The sequence below is a fragment of the Anolis carolinensis genome, chromosome 4 (genome assembly GCF_035594765.1).
Source record: "Anolis carolinensis isolate JA03-04 chromosome 4, rAnoCar3.1.pri, whole genome shotgun sequence".
Taxonomy (NCBI): Eukaryota; Metazoa; Chordata; class Lepidosauria; order Squamata; family Dactyloidae; genus Anolis; species Anolis carolinensis.
The window spans coordinates 50,544,883-50,565,233 of NC_085844.1; the positions used below are offsets into that span (position 1 = coordinate 50,544,883).

Sequence of the window (20,351 nt, forward strand, 5' to 3'; positions counted from 1 at the left end):
TTAAGCTGCTGTAGCTCGTTGCAATGAAACTCTGGGAGATGTAGTTTTACAAGGTCTTCAACTTTCACAGAGAGTGCTGGTGCCTCACCAAATTACAACTCCCAGGTTTCCGCAAAAGATTCCCCCAGGCAGGGTAAAAAAACAACAACAATTTATTGATTAGCCAGTTGGCCTTATCAAACACAGACAAGATTCCCCCAGGCAGAAAGCAGCTAGACCTTGAAGCTGCAAGGCTATTCAGTGTTAATAATCAAGGTGGCCAATTGCTACATGAACACTTGTCTCAAACAGACAAGAGCTCTTTCTCCCACCCTGGACTTTCCACAGATACAGTAGAGTCTCACTTATCCAACATAAAAAGGCCGGCAGAATGTTGGATAAGTGAATATGTTGGATAATAAGGAGGGATTAAGGAAAAGCCTATTAAACATCAAATTAGGTTATGATTTCACAAATTAAGCACCAAAACATCATGCAACACAACAAATCTGACAGAAAAAGTAGTTCAATACCCAGTAATGCTATGTAGTAATTACTGTATTTACGAATTTAGCACCCAAACATCACAATATATTGAAAACATTGACTACAAAAATGCGTTGGATAATCCAGAACGTTGGATAAGCGAGTGTTGGATAAGTGAGACTCTACTGTATATAGAAATCCTTCTTGCCTAGTTTCCAACAGACCTCACAACCTCTGAGGATACCTGCCATAGATGCAGGCGAAATGTCAGGAGAGAATGTTTTTGGAACATGGCCATGCAGCAAGGGAAACTCGCAGCCACACAGTATAGAGATTGGACGCCGCAGCATTGGGAAAAATAACAAGAGGTGGAAAGGCAGGCCACAGTTCCACGTGATGGGCGTGGAAAGAAAGAGAAAGAAAGAAAGAAAAAGCGAGAGAGAGAGTGAGTTCCTGGCGCCCCAATGGATGCCTGGATGACAACAAAGAGCTAGTGTCCTGGTTTTCGCCTGGACGCTGAATCGGAGCCTTTGAGGAGAGGCAGCCCCGGCGGGGTTTAGTGGCAGTGCCCAAGGAGGGAAGCAGGCAGGCAGGGACAAGCCTCCTGCGAGACTGGCACCACGCAGCCGCCCTCCCTCCTTCCCTCCTTCCCTCCGCCCCCGCCGCCAGAGAGAAAACAGCCGAGCCCCAGGAAGCGCCCCACTCCGATCCCACGCGCGTCTGCCCCACCATGTGGCGGAGGCAGTATGTGACGGCCCAGCAGTTGGCCGGATTCCGACATTACAAGGTAAGGTTGTTTCCACGGGGGAAAGGGAGGGGGTGAGAATGTGTGTGTGCATGTGTAGTGTGTGTGTGTGTGTGTGGGGGGGGGGGATAGGTAAAGACACGTGTTGCCAGCTTCGCCCCTCCCTGCCTTTGCCTGCATCTCCCTTGTAGCACTTTGGCACCGCTTGAACCTCCCTTGCTCTGTGCAGTCGCATCCCTGGGGTTGTATCACATCCTAAAACTGTAGCCCTTTGACACTGCTCGAGCTGCCATGCCTGGCCTAAGGCTATGGAACCGTGGGAGTTGTAGTTCGGTGAGGCGCCCACACTCTTGGGCGAAAGACCTTGTCAAGAGACCGCAGCGCCCAGAAGACTCTCTGGCCTGGGCAGTGCCCAAGCTGCGTGATTTCTACGGTGTAGATCAGGCCTGGGCAAACTTCAGCCCTGCAGGTGTTTTGGATTCCTTTCACAATTCCTAACAGCCGGCAAATTGTGGATTCCTGTGACTTCTCTGTGTAGTTGTTAGAGCTGTCAAGCATTTCAGTGTTGAGTTCTTAACAGAGTACTACAGGCAGGTTCAAATCCTGGGAGCGGAGTGAGCGCCCGCTGTTAGCTCCAGCTTCTGCCAACCTAGCAGTTTGAAAACATGCCAATGTGAGTAGATCAATAGGTACCGCTCTGGCGGGAAATTAACGGCGTTCCATGCAGTCATGCCGGCCACATGACCTTGGAGGTATCTACAGACAACGCTGGCTGTTCGGCTTAGAAATGGAGATGAGCACCAACCCCCAGAGTCAGACATGACTGGACTTAATGTCAGGAGAAACCTTTACCTTTTACTACAGGCATAATAATAATAAAAACTATAATAAAACTTTCTTTCTAGACTGCCCTCTGTCCCCAGAGGGACTCAGGGTGGTTAACATACATAAGGTAAAGGTAAAGGTAACATACATATAAATGGCAAACATTCAATGCCACAACTACACCATTTAATATCAAAAGTATAAAAAGACAATAATATGCTCATTATAATAAAAATTCCAAATTAGATAAAACAACACATTTAAACATGACACTCAGTGTCATAATAAACATTATTGCACAGAGCGAGCATATACCTGGACCGAATTAAATGACCAAATTGCAAAAAATATTCAGGATTTGTAGTAGTTTCACTTAGACCATAGCTGCTATAGGGTGACAATTATGTTAATCCTTCTCCTCTCCATGTGTCTTTAACTGTTTCTTAAAGTAGAGGAGGGTGGGGGCCATTTTTATTCCTGTAGGGAGGGAGTTCCAGAGGCAGGGGACGATTATGGAGAAGGCTCTCTCTCTCTCTCTCTCTCTCTCTTTCTCGTTCCCACCAGCTGCGCTTGTGACAGGGGTGGGACTGAGAGCAGGGACTTCTCCACTGGCTGAAGTGCCTGAGATGGTCTATGACCGAGGTGCCTGAGATGGATAACAATATTCACTTCTTCTGACACACAGAAATGCTGGACCACTTTAACAACTACCATGTCAGACCACAGAGAGAAGCCATTGAAGTCCACAAGCATGTGGACAATTTCAACAGAAAGGGGGAAACCATGAAAATGAACAAAATCTGGCTCCCAATATTAAAAAAATTCTAAAATCAGGACAGTAAATAAATAACAACCTGAAAACGGGCATTCCAGATAGGAAATGATCAGGGGCAGCTAATACCTCCCAACAAAAGATTTCCCACAGCAGGAAGCAGGCAGACTGTGAAACTGCAAGGCTATTCAGTTCTAATCAAGGTGGTCACTTGCAACATTCACAACTGCCTCAAGCAGAAAAGAGTTATTTATCCCACCCTGGATATTCCACAGATATATGAATGTCACTTGCATAGTTTCCAACAGACCCCACAACCTCTGAGGATGCCTGCCTTAGATGTGGGCGAAACATCAGGAGAGAATGACTCCAGAACATAGCCATACAGCCCAGAAAACTCACAGCAACCCAGTGATTCTGGCCATGGAAGTCTTCGACAATACGTTAAACCCTGTCTGCTTGTGTTTTGGATATATGTGTTTTTGAAAAGCGCACTGCAAGCTCCTGGCTGCAATTAGGGTTACTTCTCTGGTTTCCCACCATCACCACTTGCATCCCTCAAGCAAAGGGGTGCATCACCTTCCACCTTTTCTGTCATAGAGTGCTGGTGTTTCATTAAAATACAGCTCCCTTGATTCCATAGCATTCAGCCATGGCAGTTAAGGTGGTGTTAATTCTCCAATGTAGATGTATCCAAGGAAGAAGAAGGGCCCATTACTGATCAAAAACAAACTAGAGCTCCCTGCTGTTCCCAACACAACCAACATGAGGCCCTCCTCTTCCCATCACTTCTTTTGCTTGGTTCCTTGGACAACGTTGTCTTGAGGGGAAATGACTGATGTGTACTTCGTTTCTATTTTTGCAAACATTTGGGAGCCAGTCTAGATAGAGCAGTTATGTGGATGTCTGCAAGAAAGTCTGGCTTTTGTAAAGTGTCTGTTAAAATCTAGACAATGAAGTGGGAGTTTGGACAGGTTGCCTTTTTTGTAAACAATCTCTGTCCAGTGTCTTTCTAGCAGTAAATCATGACTATGCATCAATATTGTTTTTCTGATCTCCTTTTCTGGAAAGGAGTTTGTGGAACCATTTGACTCTATAGATTGTATTTATTTATACACAACCTTTTCCCCAGTATGGTACCCAAGGCTGCATACACACATTTTAAAAAGCACACTACAATCTGAAACCTCTCAGTACAGAAGTGAAAATACAATTACAGCCATCACTCCACATTTGCAGCTTTAACTTTAGTGGACTTGATTATTCATGGATTTGGTGAAATGTGTTATCTCTAGAAATCTCTAGGTCCTCCAGTGCGATTCTGTGCTCAGTTTCCAAAAGTTAGTCAAAGAGTTCTGATGGAGGACTTAGAAATTCCTAGAGATGTTTTTTCTTGGGTTAAAAAGGAGAGTTTCTTTGTTAGCAGTTTTTCACTTTGACAGGGTTTCTGTGCCCTTAACCCCAGTGAAAGTGGAGGGCTGGCTGTATGTATCTGTACATGGTGTCGCTTTGAACTTCTGTTCTTAGGGTGTTTTGAACTTCCATCCCAGGATCCCTGCCAATTGGGCTTCTGGACGTGAAGCCCAAACATCCATGCGTCCCGAGATGGTCTGTTCTTGACCTAAAAGACGCAGCAAATTAAAACTTGAGGCTGAAACTTTATGTGTGTTACTTTGGAAATGAATCCCATAGAATAAGGTGATTTTTTAAAAGTGAAACAGTGGGCATCACATTAATCTATTTGAAATTTAGCTGCTGGTATTTTAAGGTATTTAACCTTAAAATACAGGTGTGTATGTATGTATGTTTGTTTGTTTGTTTGTTTTGTTGGGCATAAGAAATTGTGAGCTTGGTAATAAATGTGAAGACTGCCAGCAGGAGTACAGCTGGCAAAATATTGGATAGAAAAGAAATTAATGGGTGTGTGCCTGTATTTGAAAAGGGGTTAGGCGAGATACTCAGGTTCTTTCAGTTTCGTTCTCAAGGCATAAATGCCTGGTTTTAAAAATAATTTTATTACAAGTTTTTATGAGGAAGAATGAAGGGCGCACAACTAGATGGCAGCTTGTAAAAGCTCTTAGGCTTTGCAGTTGGCATGTTTCAAGGAGCCATAAGATTAAAAAACTGCTTTACTAATGTTGAAGCAAATTAGATATTCATCTGAAAGAGAAAAGGGACAATGTCCTTTTAATTTTTTAATTGTATTCTAGTTTTACATTATATTGAAAAGATCTATTGCTTTGTCCACTTCAAAAGTTCATATTCTACTGTGCTCACTATGCTTTCTGGATTATGCAGTGTCAGTTTAATTTTTTGTTTGCTTAAATTTATTTACAAATAAATACACAAGTTGAGCACATGCAGATGGAGGTGAAGTTATTCTTCTGCACTTGGTAGCTGGAAAGAAAGATGGATAGAAAGTGCTGTTAGCATACTCCTCGTCTGTATGCAGCTTGAAAACTGGTGTCATTACCCATTCATAGGTAATATTTCCCTCTGGTTAGAATAATTTTCACCAATCCTTTCTTATGTACCTCACCAAGAAGAAATTGGGTAACAACTGCCTCCCATGGAGACACACTGTCACTACCTTCCCCAATAAAAGATATATCAAATAATTTTGTTAGAGCTGTTAGGATGTCTCCAGTAATGCTTTTGCTCCTCTTGCCACCCACCTTTCAGGATTCACAACCTTGCAATGTCGAGAGAAGGAAAATCTGATTACCTAATAGTTATTGCTGCTGTCTTTTGATGAGTTTTGAGGTTTGGGGCTGTGTAAAGCCCTTAATCCTTAAAAATATGGCAATCAGATCTCACTAAATACCCAGCTATACCTCCCTGGTTTCCTGGGTTCATACAAGTTACAAAGTATTGTATGCTTGATATATGGTTCCCGTTGAGCTCAAAACATTTATTGAAGTTTAAGCAATTTTTCCTTTAGCTTTTAAACTAGACATTTGATGGTGGGAATATTTTCTGTGTATTAGAGAAGCCAATGAAGTATGGTATACAGCGGGCCCTTAATGTCCACTGGGGTTTGGTCCCATCAAACCCCTCCTCTGGATACTAAAATGCATAGCTGTGCAATATTATTATATAAAATGGCATCATACAATGGTGTCTTTTATATCAAATAAAATAATCAAAGTTTACCTTTTAGATTGAAATATATATATTTTTCAAGCCATTGATGGTTGAATCCATGAATGCAGAATTATAGATATAGGGGACTGGCTGTCGTTTTTATACCCCCTGCCTATTGCATAGACTACAGATATAGATTCATCTAAAAGGACTGATGGTTTATGTGGATCCTGATTTGGATGAAACTCCTGCTTGAAACTTTATTTCATTTAAATTTATGTGTGCACGTGCCTTCAAGTTACCTGTTGACTTATAGCAGCTCAACACATTGCATGGGTTTTTAAAGGTAATGAATGATTCAGAAGTGGTTTTGCAAGTTCCTTCCCTTGAAATATAGCCTACATCATCCAGTATTCTTTGGTGGTGTCCCATTTGAGGACTAACCTATACTGACCCTGCTTTGCTTCCATAATTAGACAGTATCTGGTGCCTTTAATACAGCAAATCACTGAGGTGGGAATAGAGAAATGAACTAATATTCATTTACTCAGCAATACTGTGCCTCTCTCCTTATGGTACTGGTGGCATGCACTCTGCTCTTTCTCTATCATCCCAGCACAAAGAAGGCATGGGAGAAGCAAAGCTGAGCATGGAAATTCCTGCTTCCTTCCTTAACGAATAATAATAAAATAAAATAAAAAACCTTTATTTGTAGATCACCCTGTCTCCTCGAAGGGACTCATAAATGGCAAACATTCAATGCCCAAAAGGGAAAACATATAAGCAAGTTACAACAAAACAGGTTACATCAAACAGTATAAAGGCAGACTAACTTTAAACTTGATAACAAACAAAAATAACCAAAGATAAAACTTAAATGATACATACAAACATAAACACATAGTGTAAATTTATCACTTGGTAAAAACATCTAGAAACCAATAAGACAACCGAAGAATCTCTATGTGACCGTTTGAAAATTGAGATCTTCCTCTTCTAGTTTATCATTACACAAATGGCCATCTTTTCAGATATCTCAAGTCTGCTACTTAGGATAACGAAAGTGTTCTGAGCTTGGTAAGGGCAAAATTAAGGCAGCTCCATACTGCTTTATATGACTGCTTGCCCCACACTCTTCTGAGGGTTAGTGGGAAGAGAGAGTCTTAAGTTAGCACCCTGGCTATCCATTCAGGCAATGTCAAATGGTTGGTGGTGCAAAAGACCCTCGTATCTTCTGTGTATACTTGTGTACCCAGATTCATACACATACAGACAAGCACATGAACAAACATATGAACAAATATTTGCACAAAGGCATTTCTTCAAACCATCAAGTTACTCATGCTTATGCAGACTAAACATATACATGAAGCCCCTGGGAGAAATCATCCAGAGTTTCCGAGTAAGGTGCCATCTGTACGCAGATGATGTCCTTCCTACCTGTTACTAAGGAGGTTGTTCAGGTCCTGAGCCGGTGCTTGGCAGCTGTGACGGTCTAGATGAGGGCAAACAAATTTAAATTGAATCCAGACAAGACAGAGGTCCTTTTGGTTAGTCTTAAGGCCAAACAGGGCATAGGGTTACAGCTTGTGTTGGACGTGGTTACACTCCCCCTGAAGACACAGCCTGTTCATCATATTTCAATTGTATAGGTATTTACTTGACTGTTAGTCTTGATTAGAGGGACTTTTGAAGTGATCAACCCATGCAAACTGTCAGAGAGCTCAATTTGGCCTTTCTTGCTGTGCACTGTAATGCATATTAATGAGCAGCAGGCAGCTGAACCATGGAGCCATAGAACAGAGACTGCCAATCCAGCGAAAGCATGTCTTATTTAAATCCCTGGGAGTTTAAAACAGTCTTCAGTCCCACTGAGTTGCACAGTCCTAAACTACATTAACTTTATCTTTGTATGGGCCAATTAGTGCAGTCTGACTGTTCACACAAACACATTTTGTCATTGGTGAAATAAGAATTGCACCCAAATTTTAAGTTCTCAACTTCATGGTTATCACTCAACTTCCTTTTATCTCCTGTGGTTTCCATTTGATCATCTTATTTTTGTGGCTCCTATTTTCTAGTCTAGGTCAAATATAAGAATGACTTTTCATTCTGAGTTTACACAGATCTATATTGAATTAATCCTGTCATTATCTTCTTTGACACAAATCTATTTTCAGGATGAATAGTTTCAGGTTAGGCATTCCTGATTTGTAACCTCAAAGTTGTACTTTATATACCTGGCAGTGTACAGCATAAACAGTGCTAGTGTACACCTGAGTATGAATAATATTTGAAAGATAATTGCTTTAAGTAATGTTTATCTTCACTTTTGAAAAACTCAGGGTGACTTACAATATGAAGTATCAAATATGGTTTCTTCTTGATAGACTTGTAAATAAAAATTTTAAGGTTTATGTACAATATGAAAACTGCAAATCATATTTTCTTGTTGTGAGACCTTCAAGTTGTTTATGACTTATAATGACTTTAAAGTAACTCTATCCTTGGATTTTCTGAGGTTCACACAAAGTAGAAGATGTTAGCTGAAAACAGTAACGATTTTATTATAAGTACAACAATAGCAGAAAGCCGCAAAATAATCCACAAGATGTTGTTTAATTTTGGAAAGATAATTATGGAGCATTATTCCTTCCAAAATAGATATGAAAGAATTTTTTTTCTACCACTATGCCTAAGATCACTTTAGTCCTATATTATTTATAGTATTGTCCTTGAAGGGAATACCTTATTTTAGTTGTTGCTGTAGTATCATTTCATGCATAATTAAAAGCCATATAGCAACACTTGCTATAGGATATTGATTTTCTTTAAGTCTTTTGGACCAGGCTGTCCTATTTTGTGTTTTTGACATTATATTCTAGACTTCCTTACTTTAAGAAAAAAAAAATCAGCAAATGGACCCTTGTCCGCAATTGTACCAGTAACCTTCCCCACTGTAGCAATTCCTGATCAACTTAAGTTAGATATTAAGTTATTAATATTATTATTATTAACGATGACAGTACTAGATGCTATTTATTTAGTATTGTATTGGATCATTTCTAATGTCTATCAGCTGTAGGTTGCAGGGACATGAGAGAAGCCTCCCAGCAACACATCCGGCGTATCCTGGGCAACATTTCTGTAGACAGTCAATTCTGTCACACCAGAAGCGACTTACAAGTCACTTCTGACATGATAAAAAAAGTTCTAATGTCCATCTAGTTTACTGTTCTGCTTCTCATTGTGACCAAACAGACGCCTTTGGGAAGTCCATAAGCAAGATCCAAGGGCAGGAGAGATCTATTGCTCTTAAAGAGCTGTAATTGAGAGCCATTTGAATTCCAAATATGATAGTTCCCCATAAGCTGTATCAAACAAGCAGACACTGTGTCTGCAAAATTCAGTGCTCATATTTATCAGGATCTGTTGCTCTCCCTGATACTTCACAGTCAGCATTGACAGTTGGATTTGTTTTGAATTTGAAGTCAGCTGGGCAAAGCAGAATGACAATCTGACTCATTATTTTGCACCGGTTTCTCTTTAATTCAGCAACAGCACATATTTAAGGAAGCAGGACAAGCTTCCTAGGAAGGCCTTTTAGGTTGGGTCTTGTAGCTAGATGCTGACACAACAGAAAGAGCAGTTAAACTTTCAGCTGATGAAGGGTAGCAAAGCAATAGTAGGCCAATTGTGTCGAATTGCTGGATCAGATGACAATCTAGTTTCTTTTCATGCAACAGCCAACCAATTGTTCACGGGAAGTCAATGGCTTGAACTCCGTTGTTGTTTTACACACATTCTAGGGACGCAGCTAGACATTTTCATCTCATATGCAATGTTCACATTCAGTTCAAGGTCATGGAAGTGGAGTTGTACATCTGATACTGTTGTACGGTTTATTGTACATTCAGTTCTGCAGAATTGCCATTCAACGCAAGAGCTCTATGATACAATCAATGTATGCAACAACTAATGTTAAACTACTCTCTTTAGCCCACAGAAGCAATGGAATCCTCCTGCTTCTGGCAAGTGATATACAGAGGCATATTGTCTCTGATAGTGAGAGCAACGTTGTGTAGTTTTGTAGACAACTGAGTTCCCTGTCTTTATTTTTCTTATTCCTGTTTCCTGTAGTTCCCTCCCCCCCATACCTCTGACTATTTTTTGATTTGTTTTGTACTTCTGATTTCTGTGATTCTTTGATTTGGGGGGGGGGGGGGCAGAATCAGAGACAAATACTTAGGAGCCCAATTTCTAGAAATTCTACAATATATTTTGAATGCATCATTACTTAGTAATCTCTTAACATCACCTTAATAACATTTCTCAATAACATATTGCTTAAGAACATTGCTTAATATGATATATATCTGTATGCATTTTTGATCAGTTGGGCCTCATCACAAAGGCCAGCTGAAGCATCCCACTTTGCCTGGCATCACACCAAAAGGAGAGGGGCAGTGGGACAAACCTGTCACCCTGTGCTCAGCTCCCTCTCATTGACATGCTCCACATCACATGGGGGAAGCGCTGGCCTCCCGGAGAGGACCCAGCAGGTTTAAGAGCAAAATTTTATTATATTGTGAAAATTCTTTTGACAACAACTAAAAACCCTTCCACACAGTCGTCTAACTCAGAATATCAAGGGAGAAAATCCCACAATATCTGCTTTGAACTGGAATATCTGAGTCTACACTGCCATATATCCCAGTTCAAAGTAGATAATGTAGGATTTCATTTTGATTTGAGGGGTAGGTGTTCAGCTCAGTTCGCACTAAATATGTATGTGTTTGCACATAGAAGGGTAGATACTAGATAGAGAAAACATAAGTATCCTAGATAGTCCTTTATTTTCTCCAGCCTACACCAACTTTCCTTGTTAGACTGATATTTCTTAATCTGCTGATGCCATGCCTCTTTCTTTCCATATGTATTTTAATGTTTTATCTTTAGTACAGCCCAGTTTCCTTATTTACATAAGCAAACAGTCTTGGAGTTATTGCATTCCATGCAAGTATGGTCCTCAAACCATTCTGATACTTTGGGCATCTGAGTCTCCAAAACTCAGCTGCCTAGCTCACACTGCTAACATTTTGTCTGTACCAAGAACAATATTGCAATTTTCAGGCCGGACAACGATTACCTGAAACCACAGAAATGATGGTAACATGACTTCTGGTACAGGCATACCATAGAATGACATTGGAGGACCTGGAGAGGATAGAAATCTACTAGATTGTCCAAATGCAGTTCTATTTCATAGAAGTTCCAGAGGAAGTAGTACATAAAATTGCATTGGGTACCTAATAAATTTCTGGTCTCTTGCTGTCTCTTTTTCAGATCTCTTTGGCCCCTTCTACACTACCATATAAAATCCAGATTATCTGCTTTGAACTGGATTATATGGTGGTGTAGACTCATATAATCCAGTTCAAAGCAGATAATCTGGATTGTGTGCTTTGATAATCTGGAGTATATGGCAATGTAGAAGAGACCTTTGTCTCTCTCTTTCTCTGGACCCTTCAACACATATAACTTGGACCATATCAAGGCAGATAATTCACAACATCTGCTGTGATCTGAATTATCTGAGTCCACGCTACCATACATTCCAGTTCAATGTGGATTTTATACAGCCATGTGGAAGGGGCCTCTGTATCTCTCTTTTAGTGAGGGCTAGCATTAAACTGTTCAGAGGTTTGTATCACTTGTTCTTTTCCAAAACTACTTCTGCGAGTATCAAAGCAGGAAAAAAGAAAAACAGCGCAAAAGATCATGTAGATATGGGTGGATGAGAATTTGCTTAAATATTCTCAAGAATAATCTAAAATTCCCCCCTTTTCCTCCTAGTAGGCTGGGCCCTAGGTACCATTTATTTCTTGCTCTTTTGTTTTTATGCTCCAGGGATTTCCAGACTGAACTTTGACACACTGAGAACTAGTTCAATAATCTCCAGGTTTATTGTGACAGCTGACTTTGGCACATAGTTTGGGTCTTTCAGAAGTTGATAGAGCAGTCATCTACCTTCTTCACTGTTGATTCAGATCCATAGCTAATAACACATTTCAAAATAATTGTGGATTTTCTCATCATCATGGGATCTTAGGCCCCTTCCACCCAGCTGTCTAAAATTCACACTAACTGGATTATATGGCAGTGTGGACTCAGATAACCCAGTTCAAAGCAGATATTGTGGATTATCTGATTTAATATTCTAGGGTCCCTTCAGCACAGCTGAATCAAATCTCACATTTTCTGCTTTGAACTAGAATATATGGCAGTGTAGACTCAGATAACCCAGTTCAAAGCAGATATTTTGGCATTTTCTGCCTTCATATTCTAGGTTATATGGCTGTGTGGAAGGGCCCTACGAACCTAACAAAGCATTCAAACAACTACTTCAATCTGAATGAAAGGTTACTGTAGCTAAAGGCAGCTGTATTCCAGTAGCAAGTAAGAACAGACTAAAAAAAAAGTACAATATGTATGTGAGTATGCTTGATTGGGAAGAAAGTGTGCTTTTTATGGGTTTATTACCTTGTTAACCCCCAGAGACAGAGACAGCTTTGTATTTCAACATCTACATAGTGCTTAGACAGCTGCAGTAGCTTTAATAAGAATAGAATGAAGAATAAGTAGATCATATTCAAGAGAACCGAGAATTTGTCTATGGACCCTTCTTCACTGCCATATAATCCAGATTATCTGCTTTGAACTGGATTATCTGAGTCTAGACTGCCATATAATTCAGTTCAAAGCATATAATCTGGATTTTATATACAGTAGAGTCTCACTTATCCAACATAAACGGGCTGGCAGAATGTGGGATAAGCAAATATGTTGGATAATAAGGAGGCATTAAGGAAAAGCCTATTAAACATCAAATTAGGTTATGATTTTACAAATTAAACATCAAATTAGGTAATTGTTATACAAATGAAGCACCAAAACATCATGTTAGACAACAAATTTGGCAGAAAAAGTAGTTCAATACGCAGTAATGCAATGTAGTAATTACTGTATTTATGAATTTAGCACCAAAATATCACGATATATTGAAAACATTGACTACAAAAATGTGTTGGATAATCCAGAACGTTGGATAAGCGAGTGTTGGATAAGTGAGACTCTACTGTAGCTGTGCAGAAGGGGCCTTCATGGACTAAAAAAGGTGTATTTGCCTTGTGGGAATTCTGCTCCTGACACATGAAAGCTGTGACGATTCATTTTGCAATACATTTATTTGACCTTTGATCATTTGGAAACAATCTTGCCTTTGACTCTTGAGTTTTTACAGAAAAATTGGGTATTTAGGTATGTGGCCAGCCCTCAGGATGCATCATTTGGTTGTGTAGTTTAGGAGGAGTTAAAGAGAAGCAGAATTTGTTGGTGAAAAGTAAACATCCCAACTGGGAAACAGTTCTTCCTCAGATTGATTTTTTAAAATGAAGATTTAGGTGTGTGAATGCTTGCATATAAGTATTAACATGCAGGAAATATTTATGCCAAAGCCTTCTAGAAGAAACCAAGTAAATTCAGATTATGGCTGAGATTAGGCTAGAAGAAAATGCATGTGAAGCATCATGAAGACAGCTGTAAGTATGCAAATGGTATGTGAAGCAACAGGAGAGGCACAGAGCTGGCTCAAGTTTAGAGGAAGCACTCAGTAAAGTAACTCTGGTGAGCCTCTCCCATTAGAAAGCAAACTGCCAATTGGCTTTGCATGTGACAACCACCTTTTGAGAGTCCCTAAGCAGGACTCTTTCCCTGAACTCCCGCTTCTGCCCGCCATCTGTGGTATCCTTTGTCTCCACTCCTTGCTTTGTCAGTATACCACTGTGATCCTGGTTCTATCGAGCTACAGCCAGGTACTCCCCCAGAAAACTGTCTTTCCAATGGTCCTAGCCAGGTATGTCCCAGCAAGCTACCTTTCCAATAGTCCACACACACACAGATATGTGTCAGAAAAGTGGAATTCCTTCTTTCTAAGAAGTTAACAGCTCTAAGATAACTATCAGATAAACTACTTCCAGTATCCTGCAACACAAACATGTTTAAATTCATATCAGCACCAACGCTAATGCAAACACTCAAGAGGCCTGTGGGTGTGAATAAGATAAACAAAAAAAAATTCAAGAGTTTTGTTACGTGGCTTTAAACTGTGTACTTCCTTAATTTTACTGTATTATATGGAATACGGTAATTTATTCACACAGAATTACAGAGTCATAGAGTTGGAAGAGACCTTGTGGGCCATCCAGTCCAGCCTCTGTTTAAAAGCCTCCAAAGAAGGAGCCTCCACCACAGTCCAGGGCAGAGCGTTCCACTGCTGAACAGCTCTCACAGTTAGGAAGTTCTTCCTAATGTTCAGGTGGAATCTCCTTTCCTGTAATTTGAAGCCATTGTTCTGCATTCTAGTCTCCAGGGAAGCAGAAAACAACCTTGCACAGAATACTGTTGTCAAATGCTTCCCAATTAAGCATTTTTAGCTCCTTTCGCCCATTTGCTATTAGAGCAATTTGGCTTTAGGTACGAAGAGCTTCCTGCAAGCCTCTTAATGCACAGACAGTGATTTGATATTACCTGAGTAGAGTGTAGATATCCCCAGACCTGAGTAACAGGTATATATTGACACAAGTATCTGAGAATTTAAAGGGATTAGTCAAAGCTACAGGAGATACAGTAGTAGATATTAAAAACAGTATAGATTAAACTGATAAAGAAGTAATCCCAAGAAGACTTTGCTCTTGAGACTGACTCATTGAAGCAGCTGCATGCAGTCCTATTACTTTGCAGTCAGTGCTGCTTCTTTGCATTTTGAGTCACATCACTCAACTTTGCTTAGCAGACTTTTTGAACTGTCTTTGTTAAATGTGGCTTTAGATTAGCATATTTATTCCAGCATATTTTTAGTGCCTAAGCAGCCTTCATTAAGGTTTCTTTGAGGTTTCCCTAAAAGAATCCATTTACATTCACTGTGAATAACAGCTTCAATTTTCATTCTCCAACCCTGTGTGTTAATTGCACTGGGCACGAATCCACTGTCCTTTTTGGGGACAACATGTCCAAAAAGAGCACCTCAGAAATCAACAGGACCCACACAGAATTTAAAATCAATGGTAATAGTAGCAATCCACAGTTGGGCTTTTATTTTAAGCTTCATATTTATAACTTCCTGTTTTCATTCACAGTGAAGGTGATGATTCATTGCAAACAATAAAAATACATCATTTGCCATCATCATCACACATCATAAAATATGTTTGTTTTATTAATTATATTTGTTCATGATTTTTATTTATGATCTACCTTTGCACCAGGAGGAAAAGAACTTGACCAGTTTTTATTACATAGATAGCTTTGAAAAGTCACATGTTAATGTAATCATAGCTGCATATAAAAATGACCTATGCCCCCAAACTAAGAGTACAGGCAGTCCCCAAGTTACAAACAAGATAGATTATGTAGGTTTGTTCTCAAGTTGAATATATATGTGTGTGTGTGTGTATGTATAAGCTTTCGATAGAATAAGGAAGGGTTAACACCCCTGCGGTGTTTTGCTGTCTGTGCCCCTGTTAGACAATTTCCGCTCACTCTCTGTCCCTGTGATAATTAGATTTCAAAAAATTCAGCTTGTTGTGGAAACAAGGATTGGTTCAGTGGAGACACCTTTTCTGCATGGAAACTCTTTTAGGAGTTAATTTCCCTTCCTGGGGTAAATTTCTCTCACTTCCTGTTGTCTCACCTCTGTTCTTAACTATGTTATGCATACTCATACATGATTTGATTCTCTTTTTAATGCAACAGGACTAAACGCCATGGTAATATGATGCTTTCCCCCTTATTGGCATGAGTATCTGTTAATTGAGCAGCTTCAACAAAGAAAATAAATCAGTTGTTGTAGATAATGTTCACGCCAATGCAATGTGGAATTAGAATATGGTGTGAAATACAACATCACATAGGCACAAGGGCAGCATGGGTTAATATGACAGGTAAAAGGTAAAGGTTTTCCCTCACATTAAGTCCATGTCTGACTCTGGGGGTTGGTGCTCATCTCCATTTCTAAGCCAAAGAGCCAGCATTGTTCGTAGACACCTCCAAGGTCATGTGGCTGGCATGACTGCATGGAGCGCCGTTACCTTCCTGCCGGAGCGGTACCTATTGATCTACTTACATTGGCATGTTTTCGAACTGCTAGGTTGGCAGAAGCTGGAGCTAACAGCGGGCGCTCACTCTGCTCCCAGGATTTGAACCTGGGACCTTTCAGTCTGCAAGTTCAGCAGCTCAGTGCTTTAACACACTTTGCCACCGGGGCTCCTATGACAACACATGTATTAATTCGATCAATTCGCCTTTTTAGAGTGAACAAGAACAGTTAGTGGCATTGGATGCAATACCATGATGAACATTTGATATTTTTCTGTTTGCATTGATACATAGATGAGCATACATGTACCACACGCTCATAAGTTAGCTATTTTGGACTTGTTTTGTACTTGGACTTATCATTAATATATACTAATGCCTTAAATACAGGGGATTAGTGTCCACCAACATATACAAATGATGATAGCCACTGGCAACAAAGACTTCAGTGCAGGCGAGTAGATTGATTGGGGACCAATTGATCTTTCAAATGTTCTGCCCGTCCATTTTCCATAGCATAAGTAGTGACATGCCCTTCCAATTCTGAGACTGCCCCCTTGGTGTACAGTAGGCCCTCCTCTTATGTTAGGGTTATAAGTGTAGAGCCCTCACAAAATTAGGAAAACCACAAATAAAAATCCCCACTTTTTTGTTTACCTTGAGAGAACGCATCTCTAGGACAACTCTGTCTTTAAATTCTGGTGGACTTTGACCATATAGTCACCCCAGAGGACCTAGAGATTTGAACAAGGATCTTTCATTCTTTTTATATATTTCAGAATTTACAAATTTGAATGGCAAATTTTACCTCCTAAGGCAGTCTCTACTGAATTATACTAACGTTAATCAATCACAGGGGGCTCATGTGACAGAAAATGTTTTGGGAGTCTCACAATAGTGCAGAAAATAGCCATGATGGGAAATGACAGTTTGCTGTGTCATAAGGCAAGCTCTAGCAGTGAGATCCATAACTCAAAAAAGCACATTTCCGTGGGTCTAACTGAATTAAGTTATTTATCTGTTTGTAGTGGATCATTTATCTGATTTTTGACTGATTTTAGACTTGAATTCAAACCTCACTTAAATGTCAACTATGGAACCTTGGGAAATTTGTTATATCTCAGCTTCCTTTATGTAAACAAGTCAGCTATCACGATAATATAACATGTGCTGCCCTCTGGTTCTGTAAAAGATTTTAGAATAGAGTCACGATGAAGTGACTTTGTATTAAAATTTATAATTCCATGGGAGCAATGTTTGGTGTAATGTTTTTAGAATATTTGTGTCTGTTTGTTTGCTGTTGTTTGCTTTCCAGTCATTTCCATTGTAAGCCAACCCTAATCCTTCTTTTGAGACTGTGTGATTTCCCTAAGGTAGGAGCCACGATGGCACAATGCATTAAATCCTTGTGCCAGCTGGACTGTTGACCTGAAGGTTGTGTTACTGACCTGAAGGTTGCCGGTTCGAATCCACGAGATGGGGTGAGCTCCCGTCTGTCAGCTCTAGTTTGCAGGGACATGAGAGAAGCCTCCCAACAAGATAATAACACATCCGGGCGTCCACTGGGCAATGTCTCTGTAGATGGCCAATTCTCTCACACCAGAAGCAACTTGCAGTATGTTCTCAAGTCATTTCTGACACAATAAAAAAAATTCCCTAAGGTCACCTGTTGGGTTTCCATGACTGAGCATGTTATCGAGCGCGATTTAGTTGGGATCAACCCTGTGTGGGAGATCCGATCCGTTTCTCAGATGAGGGAACGAACCTTGGCGAGCCGACCGAAAAGTAGAAAATAACCCGGAATATAATTTACCTGAGACCGAAAGAAAAAGGCTCTGCCAAGTTGAAGGAAAAAACCGTCAAAGTGTTTTATTAAAACGATTCAGCTGAAAAGGACATCAGGCCGCGATAATTCGACAGGCAAGATGTAATGATACAGTGAAAATAAAGCCATTTTATACATTTCCAAGTTTGAAGCCTGCTTGAATTTCCCACCCCGTCCCTCCGCCCATCTGGCTGCTGATAGGTCGAGGGCGCCGCACTAGGCAGGAGCTTGGCCAATGAGGAACAACCTTCATCTCTGCCAGGGCCAATCAGGTTGGGGGAGGCGGGAATCAACTAGACAATGGATTTTGATAAATGAATCATTGGAGTTATCTTATGCAAAGTGATTACCCGGGGGACTGCTCCGATCTGGGGTGGCTCAATCTCTCGCTATGGGCCATGCAGATGCAAGATAGATTAAATTTTATGGTGACAGTTTATCCTCTTTTGTGTGTGAAGCCCAGAATACAAGGTGAGGAAAGGTGGGAATTTTCGGGGTTAACTGAAGTTCAGGCTATGCCTTCATTGATTAAAATATACCGGGGAATGATATCTAAAGTAACAATTAAAATAATATCTAAGATATGCCATACATTCACCGAGGGGAAGCTTATGTAGAGTATTTGGGGAATTCAGTGTGTGTGTACCAGCAATTCATAATATAATCAAAGTTCATGCACAGAGTTCCTAGACAATAGAGGAAGTTCACAGACATGTGGTTCATAGTTCATGGAAAGTTCATAAGCAGCTCAGGCACTTGGGAGTTCATAAAAATAATAAAGTGAAAGAATTCAAGTTGATTTCTTGGGATCCCAGCAATTCATGAAACTGTATGTAAGTATATGACTGAAGAATCCGTTCATTCATAAAAATAAATGAATGAACAGAAGAAATTCATCCGGGAGCTCTTGCCGCCGTAGAGATCACAGCTGGTCCTTGGAGAAACTACACCTCTCTCCCAGGGAGGATGGCAGTCCACCACCAGCAGCCCTGGAAAAGACCCCACGTTCTTGCGAAGGCAACCCGCCAGCCACGAGAGCCGAGGAGCGGCTGCGGCTGAGAAAGAAGCAAGCGGAACTGGCTTTTTGACAGTCAGCTGATTCGGAGCTTTAAAATGGACCAATTCTGGCGCTGTTGGTTGTCCTGGAACCAGGAACCTCAAAAAGTGTTAGATATAAAAGATAGGCATGCTTGGAATGTTTTTGATGAAGTTATGGGTCAAATTGTCCCGTCCGCCATGTTACTCAATGGCAGGGAGAGCCCGGAAGGCTTCTCGCCAGAGTTTGAATGGCGGCTGGGTTAGTGGAGGAAAGGAGAGAAGTTTCCCATGCAGAGGAGTCAGAAAAAGGGATACAAAATAACGACTTGAGAGAATTACAAGTTAAAAGAAAGGATACTTTTATTTAGGGATTAGTTACAGTGTCAGGGCTGGGAGAAAGTAATGAAAAGAATTTAATAATAATTTGTTGCGGTCAGAACACTTTCCCACTTTGCTGGCAATCCGGATCTGTGGAACTCCCCGCCGCAGGTCAGATGAGTTTAAAAGCGGGGGTCTCCGCTATCAAGCAGGGATTCAAACTCTGGTCTCCTGATTCATAATCCAACACTCAAACTATTAAGCCACGCTGGCTCTACTGTGTCTGTAGGAAGCATGCACCTGGGTATCTGCTTCATTATTTACTTTAATGTAACTTTTATAATAATGTAACTGGGAAAGATCAATAATATAAGGGGGTGCTCCCACAGAAAGTATATTTCCTGCTGACAGAGGTGAATGAGAAGAACATTGAAAGGTGTTCGATAGAGGCCAGTTAGAGGTATTAGAAGTATGTAATTAATGGGGACTTTTGACCATGAATTATTGTGGGTTAAAGCTTCTTGTTGTGTTCTGCAACAGGGAGAAACTTCATGGCAAGAAGAGCCAGCTAGAGGGATCTTGGCCAGTGTTAAACACTGCTTGGGGATCCATTGTGAGGGTCAGGAAACCTGTGTTGCTCATGAGTAGGCTGCTGTTTTTTGAATAGCAGAAAGCAGAATGAATGAGGCTGGACTGTCATTTGGTAGGCTGTTGGCTGTTACTATGTGCATGAAATATATCTTGAAAATATTTTACTTGGATATAAATGTATCTTTATTTTTTCTCCAGTACAGTGCTGTGGACACAAATCCTTTATCCGTCCATGTTATGCAGCCATTATGGGACAGAATAGTTAAGGTAAGAATCTCTCTGTGTGTGAGTTCACTATATTGGATATATCGGTCAGGTAGAAACTATTGTTATATTTGAATCAATATCTTTTCACAAACTCACTGTAATTACTGTTTGAATTGTGTTACCATTTTCATAGCTGCCAATGCTATTATTTCAAATAGGTCAAGAGTGCGATAAGAAGATTAAAGATGGGGATAGAAGGAAACAGCAGAATCATACAAATCAGCATTGCTCATAAAGCACAGCACAGTAGAGTTTTCTGTCAGGAC

General features: G+C 40.4%; 1 protein-coding gene across 2 annotated transcripts in view; it reads left to right on the forward strand.

Moving 5' to 3' along the window:
• The first annotated feature begins 886 nt into the window (after nt 1–886).
• LOC100560665 (ethanolaminephosphotransferase 1) overlaps nt 887–20,351 on the forward strand; it is a 62,682-nt gene continuing 43,217 nt past the window's right edge. Inside the window, exons 1-2 of one of the 2 annotated variants that reach the window (XM_003223508.3) lie at nt 887–1,252; nt 20,017–20,085. In XM_003223508.3, coding sequence (XP_003223556.3) covers nt 1,196–1,252; nt 20,017–20,085 — 126 coding nt within the window. In that variant the 5' untranslated portion in view covers nt 887–1,195. The remainder of the gene's footprint in view (nt 1,253–20,016; nt 20,086–20,351) is intronic. The other variant, XM_062979358.1, reaches the window with a different exon arrangement.